The sequence below is a fragment of the Nicotiana sylvestris genome, chromosome 1, assembly GCF_000393655.2.
Source record: "Nicotiana sylvestris chromosome 1, ASM39365v2, whole genome shotgun sequence".
Taxonomy (NCBI): domain Eukaryota; kingdom Viridiplantae; phylum Streptophyta; class Magnoliopsida; order Solanales; family Solanaceae; genus Nicotiana; species Nicotiana sylvestris.
In genome coordinates, this window is record NC_091057.1 from 52,471,505 (window position 1) to 52,489,476 (window position 17,972).

General features: G+C 40.4%; 1 protein-coding gene across 1 annotated transcript; it reads left to right on the forward strand.

Moving 5' to 3' along the window:
• Positions 1-9,570: 9,570 nt before the first annotated feature.
• LOC138870079 (uncharacterized) lies at positions 9,571-12,253 on the forward strand. Its single transcript, XM_070147642.1, has 2 exons — positions 9,571-9,737; positions 11,611-12,253. The coding sequence occupies exons 1-2, from the start codon at positions 9,571-9,573 to the stop codon at positions 12,251-12,253; spliced, it is 810 nt and encodes a 269-aa protein (XP_070003743.1).
• Positions 12,254-17,972: the final 5,719 nt, after the last annotated feature.

The window sequence follows — 17,972 nt, forward strand, 5'->3', positions numbered from 1 at the left end:
TTGATTTTGAAAGTTTCACATATAGCTTTCATCAGATCACCGTTGAGGTTGGCAGCATTGTCAGTAATGATAGACTCAGGAACTCCGAATCGGCAAACAATACAATCCTTGACAAAATCTGCGATGACTTTCTTGGTTATGGCTTTGTAAGATGCAGCTTCTACCCATTTTGTGAAGTAATCAATGGCTACCAGAATAAACAGGTGTCCGTTTGAAGCAGTGGGCTCAATCGAACCAATAACATCCATTCCCCAAGAGGCGAATGGCCAAGGTAAGCTTGTTGCATTGAGCTCGTTTGGCGGCACTTTTATCATATCGGCATGCACTTGACACTGAAAGCATTTGCGGACATACTGAATACAATCCGTCTCCATGGTCATCCAAAAGTAACCTGCACTGAGTATCTTTTTAGCCAGAACGAAACCATTCATGTACGAAATGGATGTACTCTTCCTTCTCTGTTGGCGACAAGTGAATGTTGATGTGGGTTTCTTTGACGGTCTCGGCATCTCCTAAATTTACTTCTTTTGTTTTGTCCAGGTTAGACATAGGCTTGTTCTCAAAATTCTCAACTTCTCTGACAATTTCATCGGGTATCTCAGCTTCTTCCTCTGAGTCACTATTCTCATGTTGCATTGCCTCATTACATGTCACAGTCACCGGTTCATCAGGAAAAGTAATAATAACACTGTAGAAGGGAAAGGTATAAAAATAGTAATGAATAATGATAGAGGACAAATGCATTTGATTAAAACTGAGAAAATTGTTCCGACAAAGCTTGGCTCGATGAATCGAGCATTTATTTTGAAATAAGTAAATCTTTAAAACAAAATTACTGGAAATCTTAAATGCCTAGAATGGATATAGAAGTAAATTCTGCCAAGCTACCTAGGGACTCGGCGGGCTCGGGATGGTGTGGCGGTCCAGTTTCTGAGAACAACTCCCTTTGCCACGGTCTGAATGGTGAGGCCTTCTCCCCCTCCTCCTCAATTATGGCACATCAATCCATGTCCTCGTCTTCCAATAACAGATCTTTCAGCCCCGCTAGTGCTTCTTCTTCTGCAGTTCCCCATATTGTGTCAGCCTGATGGAAAGCTTGTTCCAAACATGGTACAGGTTGCTCAAGATGGTAATATGGTCCATGCCATGGAAGCGACCACTCCCTGTTCTCTTGCCATGTATACTGGTATCCGAGCCCAAAGGTGGTACCATAATTTTTTAGCTGTATCGGCTTAGTGATACCCTGGAAGTTCTTTCCCAACCCTTTGTCAGGCTCATATACGGACCATGCTAGTATACTTTCTATTTTGTTACTCAACGACTTATCCTTCTCGATGGCATTGACCCGTTCAATATGATGATAGGTTTCCCTTCCTAGCCTTCTTCTATGTCCAATGGTCGGGATGGTTTGACTAGTGTAGATGGGGTTACTCCTATCTCCATGAATGATTACCTCCTAACAGTTCCATTCGAATTTTATGGCTTGATATAGTGTTGAAGGTACGACTCCAGCGGCATGGATCCATGGGCGGCCCAACAAAAGATTATATGAGGCTGGTATGTCAAGCACTTGGAATTCAACGTCGAACCAAGTTGGTCCCATCGGCAAGCAAAGGTTGATTTCCTCGATCGTGGCCCTCTAGGACCCATCAAAAGCCTTCACACTCATGCTTCCGGTTCATATTTCATGGAAACCTTTGTCCAACCTTTTCAGGATATCCAATGGACAAATATTTAGACTCGAACCTCCGTCAACCAAGACCCTAGCAATGAACTTGTCTTCAAATTGTACTGTGATATGCAATGCTCGATTATGATGTAAACCTTCGGGCGGTAGCTCATCTTCATGGAAGATAATCTTGTGGCTCTCCAATACTTGACCGACCATATTAGCCATTTCTCCACCAGTGATGTTATTGGGTACATAAGCCTCGCTCAGTACTTTAATTAGAGCGTTCTTGTATGCCTCTGAATTCTATAATAGTGACAGGATTGATATCTGAGCAGGGACTTTGTTCAGATGGTCAATGACAGAATACGCTTTTGCCTGTACTTTCCTCCACAGGTCATCGGGCCCGGTCTCAATGACAGGCTACCTAGCAGTGGCATCCTTACTTGAACCTCCCAGGTGTTCAGGTGTATAGACTCTTCCAGTTCTAGTCATTCCTTGTGCGACATCCGATTCCTCTATCTTGGTCTTCCCTTTTCGCCGAGCCTCGGCAACATAATCCCAGGGTATTGCTTTTGAGTTGAATAGGGGTGTGGTTGACATCATCACAGTAAAAGGTATGACTGCTTCTACTTCAAATGGAGCGGAGGTAGCTGCAGGCGGAGCTACTTCTACCTCAAATGGAACCGATGCAGTTACCTTAACATCAATAGGTAACTGAGTCTGAACCACGATAGGAGTAAGTATGACTGTAACCTTAACGTCATCGCCTTCTTGAATGAGCCTGATTGACCCTTCAAGGTCCCATTCCTAATTTGTTTCTATAACATGTATGACATCATCTCTGTGATCAGGGAGGGAATTGTTGCGACCATTAGGTGCGGCTTCCTTTGCTTGTATGACCTTGTTTTCAATGAGTGTCTGGATCTTATCCTTCAATGTTCGGCACTCTGCAGTGGTGTGCCCTTTCATACCGGAGTGGTATGCACATGTTTTGTTCGGATTGACCCATTGGGATGGATTTTCTAGTGCCACAGCGGGAACAAGAGTGACGTAACCTGTGGCCTTTAACTTTTCATACAATTGATCGATGGGCTCAGCAATGGTGGTGTATTATATGGGTGGCTTGCGGTCGAAATTGGGTCTTGGTCTTGGATAATTTTGGCGAGTTGGTGGTGATTGGAAGTGGGATGGTTGGGAATTATAGGTGTGATGGACAGTGGCTGGTTGGGAATATCTGGGAGATGGAGGTTGATATGTAGGTTGTGATGCTTGGTATGTGGGTGGAGGTGTTTGATAGGTAGGTGGAGGTGTTTGATATGTGGATGGAGGTGTTTGGTAGGTGGGTGGAGGTGTTTGATATGTGAGTAGAGGTTTTGGGCCCTGGGCCACCACTACTACCCTAACATCTCTCTTCTTTAATATGCCACCTGATTGTAGTGCCTTATTTGTGGCCTGTAGTGCCTCGGAATTCGTTACCATCCCGCTCTTGATTCCTTCCTCGATCCTTTCCCCAAGCTTGATGATATCAAAGAATTTGTGATTTTCGATGACCATCAACCTCTCATAATATTGTGGATCATGTGCCCTGACGAAGAATTTATTCATCTGTTCTTCATCTAGAGAGGGCCTGACCTTGGCAGCTTCCGACCTCCAACGAGTAGCATATTCGCGGAAAGTCTCAGTAGGTTTCTTCTTGAGATTATGAATGAAGAAGACATCTAGTGCATTCTCTGTGTTGAACCTGAACCGGTCCATGAAATCTGATGCCATGCTTACCCAATTAGACCACTTCTTGGGATTCTGGCTGATATACCAAGACAAAGCATCCCCAGTAAGGCTCCTCATAAAGAGCTTCATCCGAATCTTTTCATATTTTCCAACCCCGACAAGCTTGTCACAATAGGTCCTTAGGTGAAACCTGAGATCACCTGTACCATCGAACATTTCGAACTTGGGAGGTTTGTACCCTTCTATCAATTCCACATCGGGCTATATGCATAGATCTTCATAGTTCAAACCTTCTATTCCTCTATTGCCTTCAACACCTTGAACTCGGCTTGTTAATTTCTTGAGTTCTTTGGCCATGTTCTTAATGAGCAGGTCCTTTTCGGAGGGTTCCGGTGCATAGGAGATTGGTTAGGTAGAATGTGGTATAGTTTCCACGTATATGGGGTTGCTCTGATGGGTGCCAGGGACTTGGGTATAGTGATGGTCATTGGTAGAGTTTTGTGGATCGAGAATGAGTGGTGTGTTTTGGGGAGTGTGGTAAGTAGTGGTTGGTGGGTATGGAATTAGTTGATGATGATGTTGTGGTAGAGTTGGTATTGGCAGCGGATTGATGTTTTGGGGTAGAGTTATGTATTGATTTGGCGCGGGAGGATTTTGTGGTTGTTGGTTTTGTGTGTTTTGAGGAGGTGTCGGGTTCTTTGCGTTTTGTTGGTGGATATCAGGGACATTGAGGGTAAGTGATAGGTTTGCCAAGTTACGGACCTACTCAAGTTCTCCTTGCAATTCCAGTATCTTTTGCTCCAGTCTCAAGACTAGATCATTTGGGGCCGGAGTACTACGGCCATCTGAAGTCTCTGCGTTCTCAACATTTTCCTTTCGGATTCCACTTAAGTCGTCCATCTTTTCTTTTCCTCTGCCTTTTGTTTTGCTTGGAGGAGGAGGTGGCGGAGGGCCTCTAGATCTGGTGTGATATGCTGATGAGGCCAGTATGAGTGAACCAACCTAAGGGGATGGGAATAATAATAATAATAATAATAATAATAATAATAATAATAATAATAATAATAATAATAATAATAATAATAATAATAATAATAATAATAATAAGCAAAAAAAAAAAGGTAACAAGTCAGAGAGGATCTTGAAACGTTTGCAGTATTTAAACACATATTGTGGAAATGTAAATCAGTGTCCTACTTTGGGAACCTCGTTGTGCCAGAGGTAGGCCTAGTGACAATAAATTTGGAGAACTTTAAATGCCAATAAATGATTCATTTCATAATATAAAAATAGACGAATCCCAAAACGACACTAAGATAATAATAAAATAAGTCACTATTGGCATTTGGCCTTATTACATTTAGGAAAGCAAATAAATCTAGCCTATTTGGTCCCAGAAGGCCCTTCCTCAGGCTGAATGCTCTCGTTGATCAAATCCTCCAGTTCGCGTAGGTTCACCAGTAAGAATGCCTTTGCCAAATGTTCTCCTTCGTTTCCCTCAGTGTTCTGGCAGTTAGTGACTCTCTTCCTTACTTTTCCTTCCAATTCCAACAGGTTGTATTCCAGATATTCCAGCTTTTCGCTAGATTTGGTGGCTCTCTCTTTCTATTCATTGATTTGGTCATCTGAGGGAAGATTCCTCCACCAGTCTAGCAAGAGTGAGGGTGTGCTAACCATACCGAAGTTGGGGACCTCGTGCCTCATTTTCTGCAAAACAAAAGGGCGTGACCTTACCCCCACCGGACTCGACTATTTATACATTTATGATCAACATATCGGAATTTAGTTATCCAAATTAATCCATTGGGATTATGGAAAACCCGATGGACTTTGGACAAGGCTTGTCTTAAAGGATCATTATGTGGACAACATAACTGATCCGACTAGGTTTGACCATGATGCATGCACAATTTAAACAGAGTAAGGTTTCTATGGGGTTTTAGACTGATACCCTCAAGTAGACAACTTGAGGAGGAAGGCACGGAAATGTCGACTGCACCACTGATCTACTGATATTACCGCAAATAAGCCTTTCCGAATTTAAGGGTAGTAAATAGGAAGAGTGCAACCACTTATTAAAGCGTTTCTATAGGATTTGATACGCACGAGTGGAATATGATACGGAGCATGATTTATGCAGTAATTAATAACATGTAGTCAAGTATTTTTACGTAGGAAAAAAATAAATACAGTATTTAAATAATTGAAAGACAATTACAGGAAAAAGGAAATGAAGAGACAATTCAGTTTCAAGGCAATAAAGAAATCATAAATGCTTGAAAAATAAACAGTTAAATTCAAATAAGGGAGAAGGGTATGGGATAAGCATGCTTGGACTACTTTGTGAAAGACAAGTTTGTTATGGTAAGAACCTAAAAATATCCCCAGCAGAGTCGCCATGTTGTCGCGCCCCCTTTTTCCTCCCTTTTGACGGGGAGAAGTCCAGGTTTCGACATTCACGGGGTGTAATGACTTATTTCCTTTTGAGAATTGGGTATTTGAAGAGTTGCCACCTAACGGATTATGGTGCGTTAGGTCACATAGAGCGATAAACTCTTGGGTTGGTTTGCATTACTAGAGATTAGGGTAAGGGCTCGGAGTAACCTCGAGGGGAAGGTGTTAGGCACCCCTCTTTGTCCACAACTGTGGGTCCCGGCCGAACTTATATTCACAAATTAGTCTATTACAAGTAAACAGTTAAATCAAATAGGTTGCAAGTAAAGTACATTAGAATAATTCAAGTAGTAAGATAAAGGTTCTGACAAGTTGTAAAACAAAGGTTTAAATAAAGAAAGGATTTGGTAAAGAGGGGTCCTAGGTTGGTTATCCTATAGGATCACCCCACACAATGTCCGGTAAATACTCCTCAATGAGGGGCTACACGTGACATTAGCACGTAGTCATCATGTCCCATATCTACCCTTCTCATCCCCTTATTGGTCATGCAAAGCGAGTGTTTGGACAATGATTTCCATCGCGTGCTGCTAACCGTCCCTTCTTAATGGTCCTGGAGGGAGTTAGGACCTCTACCTATAGGTGGTTCTAGACGTACCCCTAAGGTTTTAAAGGGCGAAAATTCTAAGCCGACAATCAAAACACTTAGGACTTTCAACATACAAAAGGAGCAATTAGAGGCTCAGAGTTTCCTCCTCAAAACAAAAATATAAGCAGCACGACTCAAGCACAGTTAAGGTCTTTTATTAGACAATGTCCTAAAGTAGGATATCTAAGTGAATATGCAGAAGACAAACAACCTCTCTTAGACTCAGAAGTTATACCCTAGCAGTTGCCTATGGAATCTTTTTAAAGCCTGTTAGGATCAGAAAATATTGAGCAATAGAAACAGTTTCAGAAATGCAATTTTGAAAAAAATTCCCTAAAGGCTTGCCTATACGCAGAATACTGATGTCTATATTAATGCATAAACAAAGCAGGTTTTGAAATGGATTCCTTTAATATCTATAGGCATGGTATCTAGTGAGATTGAGGCGGTTTGAAGGAACTTGTTTCAGGAAATACTTAATACTTAATAAAACCAATTCAGAAAATGAACTAGGCTTGATCAAGTCAATTTATTAGACTAAATTAGATAAATAGACAAAATTTTGATTATGGCTCCCTATAGGCATGATGTCTAAGCGTAACACTGATTTTAACGGTTTGCAGGTACGGAACATACATAGATACTCATAACTGAATTTGAATCAGGTCTTATAGGAATGGAATCTATTATTAAACTGATTTTAAGACATGATTGTTTGGAACCTATAAGCATGGTTTCTAAACATGACAAAATGTAAAACCTTATAGACATGGTTTCTACTTGATGAGGCACTCGAATTTAAGTAGGAAGTCCTAAGAGCATGATTTCTATTGGAAAAACAATCAGATTTAAACATGAAGTCCTAGGAGCATGATTTCTACTCGAATTACCCCATAAAACATGTATCTACCCACCCTTTTCACTAAATACCCCAATATCTATTTACAAATTATTACAGGCCAATGAATGAATTACATAAGTAAAAACAAAAAATCAAGAAGCTATTCTATAGGGAGCCTTCAAACAAGCCCAGATTTCCCAAAGCCTCCAATGGCCTCATATGCCTCAGTTCCATTAACAAATCAGAGTCTAGGTGCATCAAAGTTCCATAAGGATCCCTAGGATCTCGGGCAATACTTGCACCTAGACTTAGTAGCCAAGAATTAAACAAGTGTAGTGTGGAAGGGCCAGCCTCAGTATGTCAAAGTTCAGAGGATTCTCAAGAGGATCCCAAGGTAGTACACATACTGGAGGGGGCAGAACTTATTGACTAAGAGTAGAGTGAAAGTTATTTTAGTGAAACAAAAACTATATAAAAGAGGGCCTGTTTGAAAGTAGTTTAGTAAAGCAATAGAGACTATTTAAAGAAAAAGGTTGAAGAGATGAACAGAAGTCCAAACACCTTAGGACAGGTTTGCACATAGACAATTCACAAAACCAAGTAAACTCAGTAGTCACACACAGGGGTCAAGGGAGTCTGGGAATACATAGGACACATAATTAAGCAAAGACCCGGGAATTAGCATAGTCATGCCTAGAAGTAGCTAGCTAGACATAGCCACAGAATCAGACATAAAGAACAAGATAAGCATGCAAGGGGTAGGGATTTGGGAGATCCATGGTGGTAAACATATAACAAATAAGTGATGATTAGTGTAGACATGCTCATAAACAAAAAAAAGGGGAAATATACTGATCTCAATGGGAGGGGAAGTCATGATAACATGCTAACAATGTAACCCTCAGCTACAAGTTTCACAACAGAACCACAAATAGAAGCAAATCAGAAACAAGAGGAACTGAAACAATAAGATAATCATATTGTTGTTGGAACTTTGAATTGAAACTAGGACATACCAGTGAAGAGGATAGTAAGCAGAGTGAAAGAATAAGAGAACACAAATGGTTAGCCTTGGCTTGCAGCCGGCTAAGTTAGAGCAGTAGCAAGTAGCACAAGAGAGAGAGTAGAAATGTTTAAGTTTGAGAGATAGTTTTTGAACCCAAGTGTTCATGTTGTGTGTGTTAATGAGAGAGCCTATATATAGTCTGAAACTAGGCAGAATAATAAGGTAAAAGTCAAAGTCAAGCAGTAGTTATGGAACTAGGTATCAATTAGTATAAATTTAGTAGAAGTACTCCCTTAATTAAGGGAGTTAATTTCAAAGGGTAAAGACAGATAAGGAAATAGATCACACAAGATATGGAATATAACACATAAGGAAATAATTTCAGCATAGTGCAAGTATAGAACATGCAATTAAGGCCAGGTACTTAATATTCTAATTAAAGAAATAACATAAGAGTCAGTTGACAGCTTAATCGACCATAAAATAAGGCAAGAAAAAAGACTGACAGGTTGAAAATCAGTTTAGAATATCACAAGAGATTACAAGGATATTAATCATAGGGAATCAAGGATTCCGATGGACAATAGTACTGATTTTAGGGGAAATTACCATAAATTTCTATGAACAAACAAAATAAACACAATAGGTAAGAAGAGGTAAAATCAGAAACCCTAATAGCACCGTAGGGTAAAAATCACACAAAATCAGGGATTCGTATAGAACATAGCACTGATTAGAGGAGTTAACAGAATAAATATAGTATAGGCGGAAGAAGCAGAAATTAGAAACCCTAATGGGCATAGTAGGGTAAAAATACACAAGACTCAGGGATTCATGAGAAACAAGCAAGCATATAGATTAGATGAACAAATCGTCAAATACAGACTTAGAACCCAGGGTTAAGACCAAGAACTGGGGTTTTCAACATAGACGAGTTGAAAAAGGAGAAAAAACACAGAATCAGTCGAGATATGTAAAGGAAAGAGGTTTAAACATGAAGAATTGACTTAAATAGAGTGTAGAAAAAGTTCTGAAAACCCTAACTTTTAAAAGAAAGTAAAACAACTCGCAATCGATGATTTTTGCAAAAGAGGTTTGAGAATAGTGTAAAACATAGAAAGAAACAGACTCGAATCGTTAAAAATAGCACAGATTTAAGAGATACAAACGAAAGTTAGGGTTTCAAAGGAAACCCAAATAGAAACGGAAGAACATGCTATAAACTTCAAAGATCGTAACAGATGTAGCGTGATTTTGCTTAAAATCACACCGGAGAAGCCATGAACAGCCAAAGTAGTAACCCTAAATGCAAGTCAGCATGGCCCAGGGCCCTTGAAGGCCTCAGAGAGGATGAGCAAGGAGATGGAGCAATCATTGGAGGCCTGGGGTTGAAAGGTGGTCACCGGAGTAGACCGGCGAGGGAGGCGGCGGTTGAAGAGGGATTAGGGTTAGGTTGAGTGAAGAGAGGAGACGAGAGCATCTGACGGCGGCGGGCTGTGAAGAATTGCTAGGGTTAGGGTGGTCTTAGGAATTAAAAAAGGAAAGGGGTCGTGTGGACCGTTGATCTGGGAGATCAACGGCAGGATTTGACCGGGTAGACGGGTTCCGTGTTTGGGTAGGTGTATATAGGGTCTAGGTTGAGTTAATTGGGTATGAAATTGGGCTGGGGAGTGGGTTCAATTTGGGCTACAATTGAAAGCCAAATCTGGCTATAATTTTAATAGCCATTTTTCCCTACTTAATTTATAATAAATAATAAATAGTTTTCTGAAAATAATTTTTCTATACCAAAATGATTTAAAATATATAATTGTCATTTTAAAAATATAGGGACCAATTTTACGCGTATAAAAATGTAATTATACACTAAATGGGCTAACATTGCAATTGTATGCAATTTAGCTTAAAAATATCAAATACAATTATGAAAATGCATAAAAAATATATTAACCATACTTTGGCATAAGTATAGAGATTAAATGAATAAATCATCATAACAATAATTTGAAAAATAATTATTGGGGATTTTATGAATAAAAGGAAAGAAAATAAATCAATTTTAATCCTTGAAATTATGGAAAAAATTATAAAAACCTCGTGCATGCTTATATATGCATATATATATATATATGCTATTTTGAAGATATTTATGCATATTTAAAAATATATGGGAAAAATTGGGTATCAACAATAATTTTTCACTAACTCAAAGATTTTTTTAGTCTTCTAGAGAATATGGAATCATATCTCATCATAAGTATAAAGGCCGGCAACAATGACCGAATCCATTGCACGAATCAATGCCATCAAATTCTGTGAATATCTTCTCTAATTTTTTGCTTCCTTTTCCATTTCATTTACCTTTTTCTTCTTTTTTTTTTCTTTCTTATTCCTTACCCGTTAATTTCTTAAAAAATAAAAGAGTCAACACTCCTCTTTTTTTCCCTTATTTAACTTTTCAAAAATGAAAATAGAAGGTTAACCAAAGAGACTTAATGCAAAATAAAGATAGGTAACATAAGAGACTCAGGAGCATAATAATGGTATGCAACTAAAGCAAATTATAGTGATATGATTTTTAATAATAAAACTGAAAAATAAGAATGGAAAGGGGAAAAGGTTTAAAAAAAAGAGTCCAGTGAATTTGAAGGTTCTTGAAAGAGAATTATAAAAAAATAGTACTTGTGCCACCCCCATAATAAATTGGAGTTTTTAGTTCGTTCCATATCCAAGATAATTTTCAGTTGTTCCTACCTGCTATTTTGGATATTTAAATTCATGATTGAGAAGATAAAAACCAAATAGATGGAAGTGGAATAATATAATTTCATCAAAAATACACAAAAAGTAGTATGCCTCTTAGGATTTAAATAATACTCCATGAATTGTCAATGCCTTAGTAGATTTTTATCTTATAAGAAGGGTACCCTCATCTCTTTCTTTATTATATCCCCTAAAACACTAATAAGAAAAAAATCAAATGCATAAATTAGCAAGCACATAAAAAATAATAAGGCATATGCCTAAGGAATCATTACGTGCAACTCGTCATGGCAGATTGAAGAAAGTCAATATCTCATTCAATAAAAACAAAAATAAAGAATTGAGTATGAACTATGAGAAATCCTAAATCTTTTTCGAAATCACGTGACATCTGAATGAAAGAAAGTTACATCAATCATGGACATTTAAAGGCCCGAAAAATGTAAAGTTTTATAACTTTTACGGAATTAATACTAATACTTATTGCGAGGCGGCGTCAACGAGAGGCAGGAGGTTTGAAGACAGACCCTTGAGTCTAAGGGTTTCAAGTTGAGCAGGACTAAGACGGAGTACTTAGAGTGCAAGTTCAGTGCTGAGCCGACAGAAGCGGGATTGGACATGAGGCTTGATTCACAAGTCATCCCCAAGAAGGGCAGTTTCAAGTACCTTGGATCGGTTATTCATGGGGATGGGGAGATCGATGAGAATGTCACACACCGTATAGGGGTTGGATGGATGAAGTGGAGATTAGCATCTGGAGTCCTGTGTGATAAGAAAGTGCCTCAGATTCTCAAAGTTAAATTTAATAGAGTGGTGGTTAGATCGGTCATGTTGTATGGGGCTGAGTGCTGGCCAGTTAAGAACTCACATATCCAAAAAATGAAAGTAGCTAAAATGAGGATGTTGAGGTGGATGTGCGAGCACACCAAGATGGATAAGATTAGGAATGAAGTTATTCGGGAGAAGGTGGGTGTCTCCCCTATGAATGATAAGTTGCGGGAAGCAAGGCTCAGATGGTTCGGGCACGTCCAGAGGAGAAGCCCAGATGCACCGGTGAGGAGGTGTGAGCGGCTGGCTTTGGTGGGCATGAGGAGAGGTAGAGGGCGGACTAAGAAGTATTGGAGAGAGGTGATCAGACAGGACATGGTGAGACTTCAGATTATCGAGGACATGGCCCTAGATAGGAAGTTGTGGAGATAGAGCATTAAGGTTGTAGGTTAGGAGGTAGTTGAGAATATCTCTACGGCGCTGCAGAGTGAGGCTAGTCTGTTAGGACATGATCTTTGACTGTTAGTGTTTTATGTTGAGTTCACACTACTTTTTCGTTCCTCTTTGATGTGCTTTATCTACTGGTTATTGTTTTGCTTTTCACTTATTTTCTGGTTCTGGTGATGTTGTTCTTTGTTCTATGGTTTCTATTGAAAGTACTGATAGATTGTCTCTTTTTGTCTTCTTTTTGTCTTCTTGAGCTAAGGGTCTTTCGGAAACAGCCTTTCTACCCCCCACGACATAGGGGTAAAGTCTGCGTACACATTACCCTCCCCAGACCCCACTAGTGGGATTTTACTAGGTCATTGTTGTTGTTGTTGTTGTACTTATTGCAATTCAGTACATAATACATTTTCTCATCTATTACAATAAAAACTCTTTATTTCCCTCACTACTTTTCATTTCCATCATACCTCTAAATAATTGCGATCACTATTCACAATTCTTTGCGACCACTATTCACAATTCTTACCTCTTCTTTATCTGTCACGACCCTAAACCCGGACCCGATCGTGATGGTGCCTCTCATGAAAACAAGGGCAGCCGACACATTTCCAATTCCGTTTTAAGCAATTAAACAATAGGCGTTTAGTCTTAAACATGATATAAATCCAAAAGTAAGCAGTGACAATACAAACAATTTGCGGAATACAACCCAACACAGCCCGATACCGGGGTGTCACTAGTCATGAGCATCTATCAGTATGCTACAAGTCTGAAATGCCTACTAAACTATTACAGAATAACTGATAAAGAGATAGAAATGAGATAAAAGGGGAGACACACGGGACTACGGACGCCAAGCAGCTACCTCGTGGACTCCGAAGTCTGCCGGGAGCTCTCAACTCGCGCTGGCAGGATCAGCAACACCCGAATCTGCACATGGGGTGCAGGGAGTAAAGTGAGTACTCCAACTCAGTGAGTAATAATCATAAATAAACAACTGAGAGATATGAAAACACGTAAGGCACATTACAAGCTATAATGAAGCAGTAAAACTAGTAGAAGCAGTGATAATGTGTAAAGTCATTTTTAATTCAGTTCAAACTTCATGAAATGTTTTTTTAACAATTAAGCAGGTAAATGACAAACAAATAAGATAGATAAGCACATAAAGGATTGCCCCTCGGGCACAATGTTAACAATACCAACCCCTCGGGCTATATCCACATCACAATAGGTACCCGCGCTCACTGGGGGTGTGCAGACTCCTGAAGGGTCCCCTTACAGCTCAAGCACAATATCAAGCCATCTTGTGGCATCATCACTAGGCTCTTGGCCTCATATCAACAAGCCACCTCATGGCGTACATATCTCAGGCCCTCGGCCTCACAATCATAGTCAATGTTTCCTCACAACATAGACCCTCGGCCTTACTCAGTCAAAGTCCTCACAAGCCACTCAGGCAATAGAAAAACATGATTCTCAGACCAAAATATCATTTAAAAGATTATTTAAGTGTTAAAACAGAGTAAACATGGCTGAATTATGAAAACAGTGGAATATAGCATGACTGAGTTCAAGTTGTGACGACCCGACCAGTCGTCTCATGAGTTACTGCTCTATTTCCCCCATTTCTGCTTTATTATGTTTCGTTATCTGTGTTTTATATGATCGAGTTGAGTAGGTTACGTTCAGAGTGGATTTGGTAAGAAATGAGATAGTTAGTCTCTTTTGAGAAGGTTCAAGTTGGAAAAGTTAACCGGATGCTGACTTATGTGTTAGAGGACTCGGATAAGAGTTTTGATGGTTCCGTTAGCTTTGGGAGGTGATTTATGGCTTAGGAGTGTGATCGGGATTGGTTTTGGAGGTCCGATGTAGAATTAGGCTTGAATTGGCGAAGTTAGTATTTTGGCGATTTTCGGTTGGTAGGTGAGATTTTGATCCGAGGGTCGGAATGCAATTTCGAGAGTTGTTTTAGCTTCATTATGTCATTTTTGATGTGTGTGCAAAATTTCAAGTCATTCGGACGTGGTTTGATTGCATTTTTTATCGAAAGCGTATTTCGGAAGTTTTTAGAAAACTTAGGCTTGAATTCAATGTGAATTGATGGATTTGGTGTAGTTTAAGGTGTTTTGATGGTTGGAGAAAGTTTGAATGGGGTTTTAGGATGTGTTGGTGCTTTTGGTTGAGGTCCCGGGGGATTCGGGTGAGTTTCGGATGGTCAATCGGACCACTTTTGAGTTTCGAAAGTTGCAAAAAAATTGATCTGAGGAGTTGTAGCAATTTATCTCTTCGCATTCGCATAAGGGTCCTCGCGTTCTCGAAGAGTAAGCGGAGGAAGGTGTGAAATTGACCTTTGCATTTGCGAGGCAGGCCACGCATTCGCGAAGGGGAGTGAGCTTGGTGCATCGCGTTCGCGAGGGGTACTGTCGCGTTCGCATAGAAGGATTCGAGTCAGGGGATTAGAAGTGAAATTGTGCTTCGCGTTCGTAGATGTGATGTCGCGTTCGCGAAGGGTCACCTAGGAAAAGCATCGCGTTCGTGAGTCCTATGTTGCGATCACGTAGAAGGAAAGTTGGTCAACGTAAATTTGTGCTACGCGAACGCGAGAGGCTGACCGTGTTCGCGTAGAAGGAAAGTCATACCTGGGCAGAAAGTTATAAGTCATTTTATCCGCGATTTTGAGCCATTTTTCCTCCATAGCTGAGTGTTTTGAGAGCTTTTTGAAGGTGATTAAAGAGTGATTCAAGGAGAATTGATTGGAGGTAAGATTTTCGAACCTAAAACTCGAATCTATTGTGAAATTAACCTAGAAATTCTTGGAACTTAAGCTAAAAATGGAAGAACTAGGGGTTGGGATTTTGAACTTTTGAATTGGGATTTGAAGGACCATTTGAGGTCGCAATTGAGAACTTTTGATATGTATGAACTTGTGAGGAGATAAGGAATCTAATGATGTGAAAATTTCTGAGTTTCGAGAAGTGGGCCCGGGGCTCGGGTTTTGCTAATTTCGGGATTTTTGATATTTTCGATTATTTTCGCTTGGGCTTTGTTCCCTTAGCATATTGTGACATATTCGTTCTGATTTTGGATAGATTCGACGCGCGTGGAGGACGATTCGAGGGGCAAAGGCATCGCGAGCTAGAGTTGTAGCCGGTTCGAGGTGAGTAATGATTGTAAATGATGTCCTGAGGGTTTGAAACCCGAATTGCACATCGTAGTGCTATATTGAGGTGAGACACGCGCTTGATGATGAGCGTAGGGTCGTTTACTATTGGGGATTGTGACTTGGTCCGTCCTGACTGATGATTTTACCGCATATTTGACTGAAACTTATTTGTTATCATTATGATTTGGGCTAATTGCCATATTTGGGCTTTGTGCCAACTATTTGAACCCTTCGAGGATTTTGACTGATTTTTCCTCACTATACTTGTTAAAAATCATATCGTCGGTCATGTTTCTATCTGTTTTAAACGATTCGAGCCAGTTTTATCATACTATTCCTAAATGAGAGGAATTTGTGGGCTGAGATCCCTATCTTCTATTATTGTGCCCGAGAGGCTATGAGGTTAATGACTGAGAGGGGTTGAGAACCCAATGGTGAGGATATTTTATATGTTATGGATCGGGCTGCACGCCGCAGCAATACTTATATGGACCGGGCTGCACGCCGCAGCAATATAACGCTTGGGTTGTAGGATTCCCTCCAGAGTCTGCACACCCCCAGTGAGCGCAGTCGACTATCTATATGGATCGGGTTGCACGCCGCATCGATGTACGGATCGGGCTGCACACCGCAGCGGTTATTCTGATTTCTGTTATTATAAGAGATATATGGGTCGAGAGTTGAGAATGAGCACTAAGTGATGAGAGTAAGCTCGAGGAGCTGATACTGTTCTGAGTGATTGACACTGTGCCCGAGGGGTGAACTTTTACTTGTTATTTACCTGCTAAATTACCTGTCTTACCTTATTTAAAGAGATTTCACTTGAGTTCTTCACTGATTTACTGCTTTAAGTGATTTTTTACTGCTTGATATAGAATTGCTTTGTGCCTTTACGTATTTTCTTGCTTTCAGCCATTATTTATGATTATTACTCACTGAGTCGGAGTACTCACATTACTCCTTCACTGTGTGTGCAGATTCAGGCATCGCAGAGTCCGCTCTAGAGAGCTGATCCTCCCAGTCGAGGCAGTATTTTCGGAGACTACGAGGTAGCTGTTGGCGTTCGCAACCCCCGTGCCTCCCTTATCTTAATACTTTTATATTCTTCAAACAGTTGTACCAGATATTATATCTAGTAGACTTGTATCAGGATCCTTAGTTGTTCATGACTTGTGACACCCCAGTTTAGGCTGTGTTGGGATGATTTCTACTGTTGTTATCGTTATTTCTGCAAATTATGGTTATTATATCATGTTTTAGAACTAATTATGGTATTTAACTATTTAAATGAGGTGTTCTATTTTGGTCTGGCTCGCCTTGTCTTCACAAAAGGTGTCATCACGACCGGGTTCGGGGTTATGGTCGTGACACAAGTATAAAGTCAAAATAGTGAGGAAATATCAATAAAAATCCCTTAAGGGTTCAAATAATTGGCACGAGGCCCAAATATGGCACTCAACCTAGAGCATGATGATAGCAAGTAGATTTCAGTCAAATACACGGTAAAATAGTCATTCGGGACGGACTAAGTCACAATCCCCAATAGTGCACGACCCCACGCTCATCATCAAGCATGTGCGTCACCTCAACATAGCACAACGATGTGCAAATACGGGGTTTCATACCCTCAAGACATCATTTACAATCATTACTCACCTCAATCTGGTCCAAATCTAGCCCGCGACGCCTTTGCCCCTCGAATCGACTTCCACTCGCGTCGAATCTATCCAAAATCAGATTCACGGTGTCAAAATATACTAAAAGAATGAAGCCCAAGCGAAAATAATCAATTTTCAACACAAATCCCGAAATTACCAAAACCCGACTCCCGGGCCCACGTTTCGGAATTCGATAAAATTCATATCAATAGATTCCTCACCTACCCGCGAGTTCATACATATCAAAAGTACCAAAATCCGACCACAAATGGTCCCTCAAGTCTGGGTCTCCAATACCAAGCCCTAGTTTCCCACATTTTAACCCTTAAATTCCATTAATTATAGCTCTAATCCGTGAAATTATACCATAGGAATGAGTTTTAGGTCCAAAATCCTTACCTCAATGAAGTTCCCTTGAAATCCTTCTTAAAGATTCGTCCAAAAAGCTCCAAAGCCGACTTAAAAATGATGGAATAGCTCAAAAATCGCGAAGGAAACAATTTATATGTTCTGACCTAGGCATTTTCGCATATGCAGTCAATCCACCGCATCTGCGATACCGCTTTTGCGGTCTAAGAGCCACTTCTGCGGTTTTCACTTATCCTCCAGCTTTCTGCATCTGCGATGCACCAGCCGCACCTGCGCCATCGCAGGTGCGGTTCACCAACCGCTTATGCGGTTTCTGCCTCCCTCACTTTATTCCGCTTCTGCGGCCTTCCCCCTCACATCTGCTGCATCGCACCTGCGGTCCCCAATCCGCAGGTGCGGAAATACCAGAAGCAGAAAATCTGCAACTTCTACAAAAATTCCAAACTCTCCGTCAACCATCTGAAACCAACTCGAGGCCCCCGGGACCTCAACCAAAAGCACAAACATATCC

What these genes read in the sequence shown, in the direction of transcription:
- LOC138870079 (XM_070147642.1), top strand. Translation starts at nt 9,571, where the DNA reads ATGAACAGCCAAAGTAGTAACCCTAAATGCAAGTCAGCATGGCCCAGG. An exon ending in GCGGTTGAAGAGGGATTAGG is followed by an intron (nt 9,738 to 11,610) that starts GTTAGGTTGAGT and finishes CAAGTTGAGCAG; the next exon opens with GACTAAGACGGAGTACTTAG.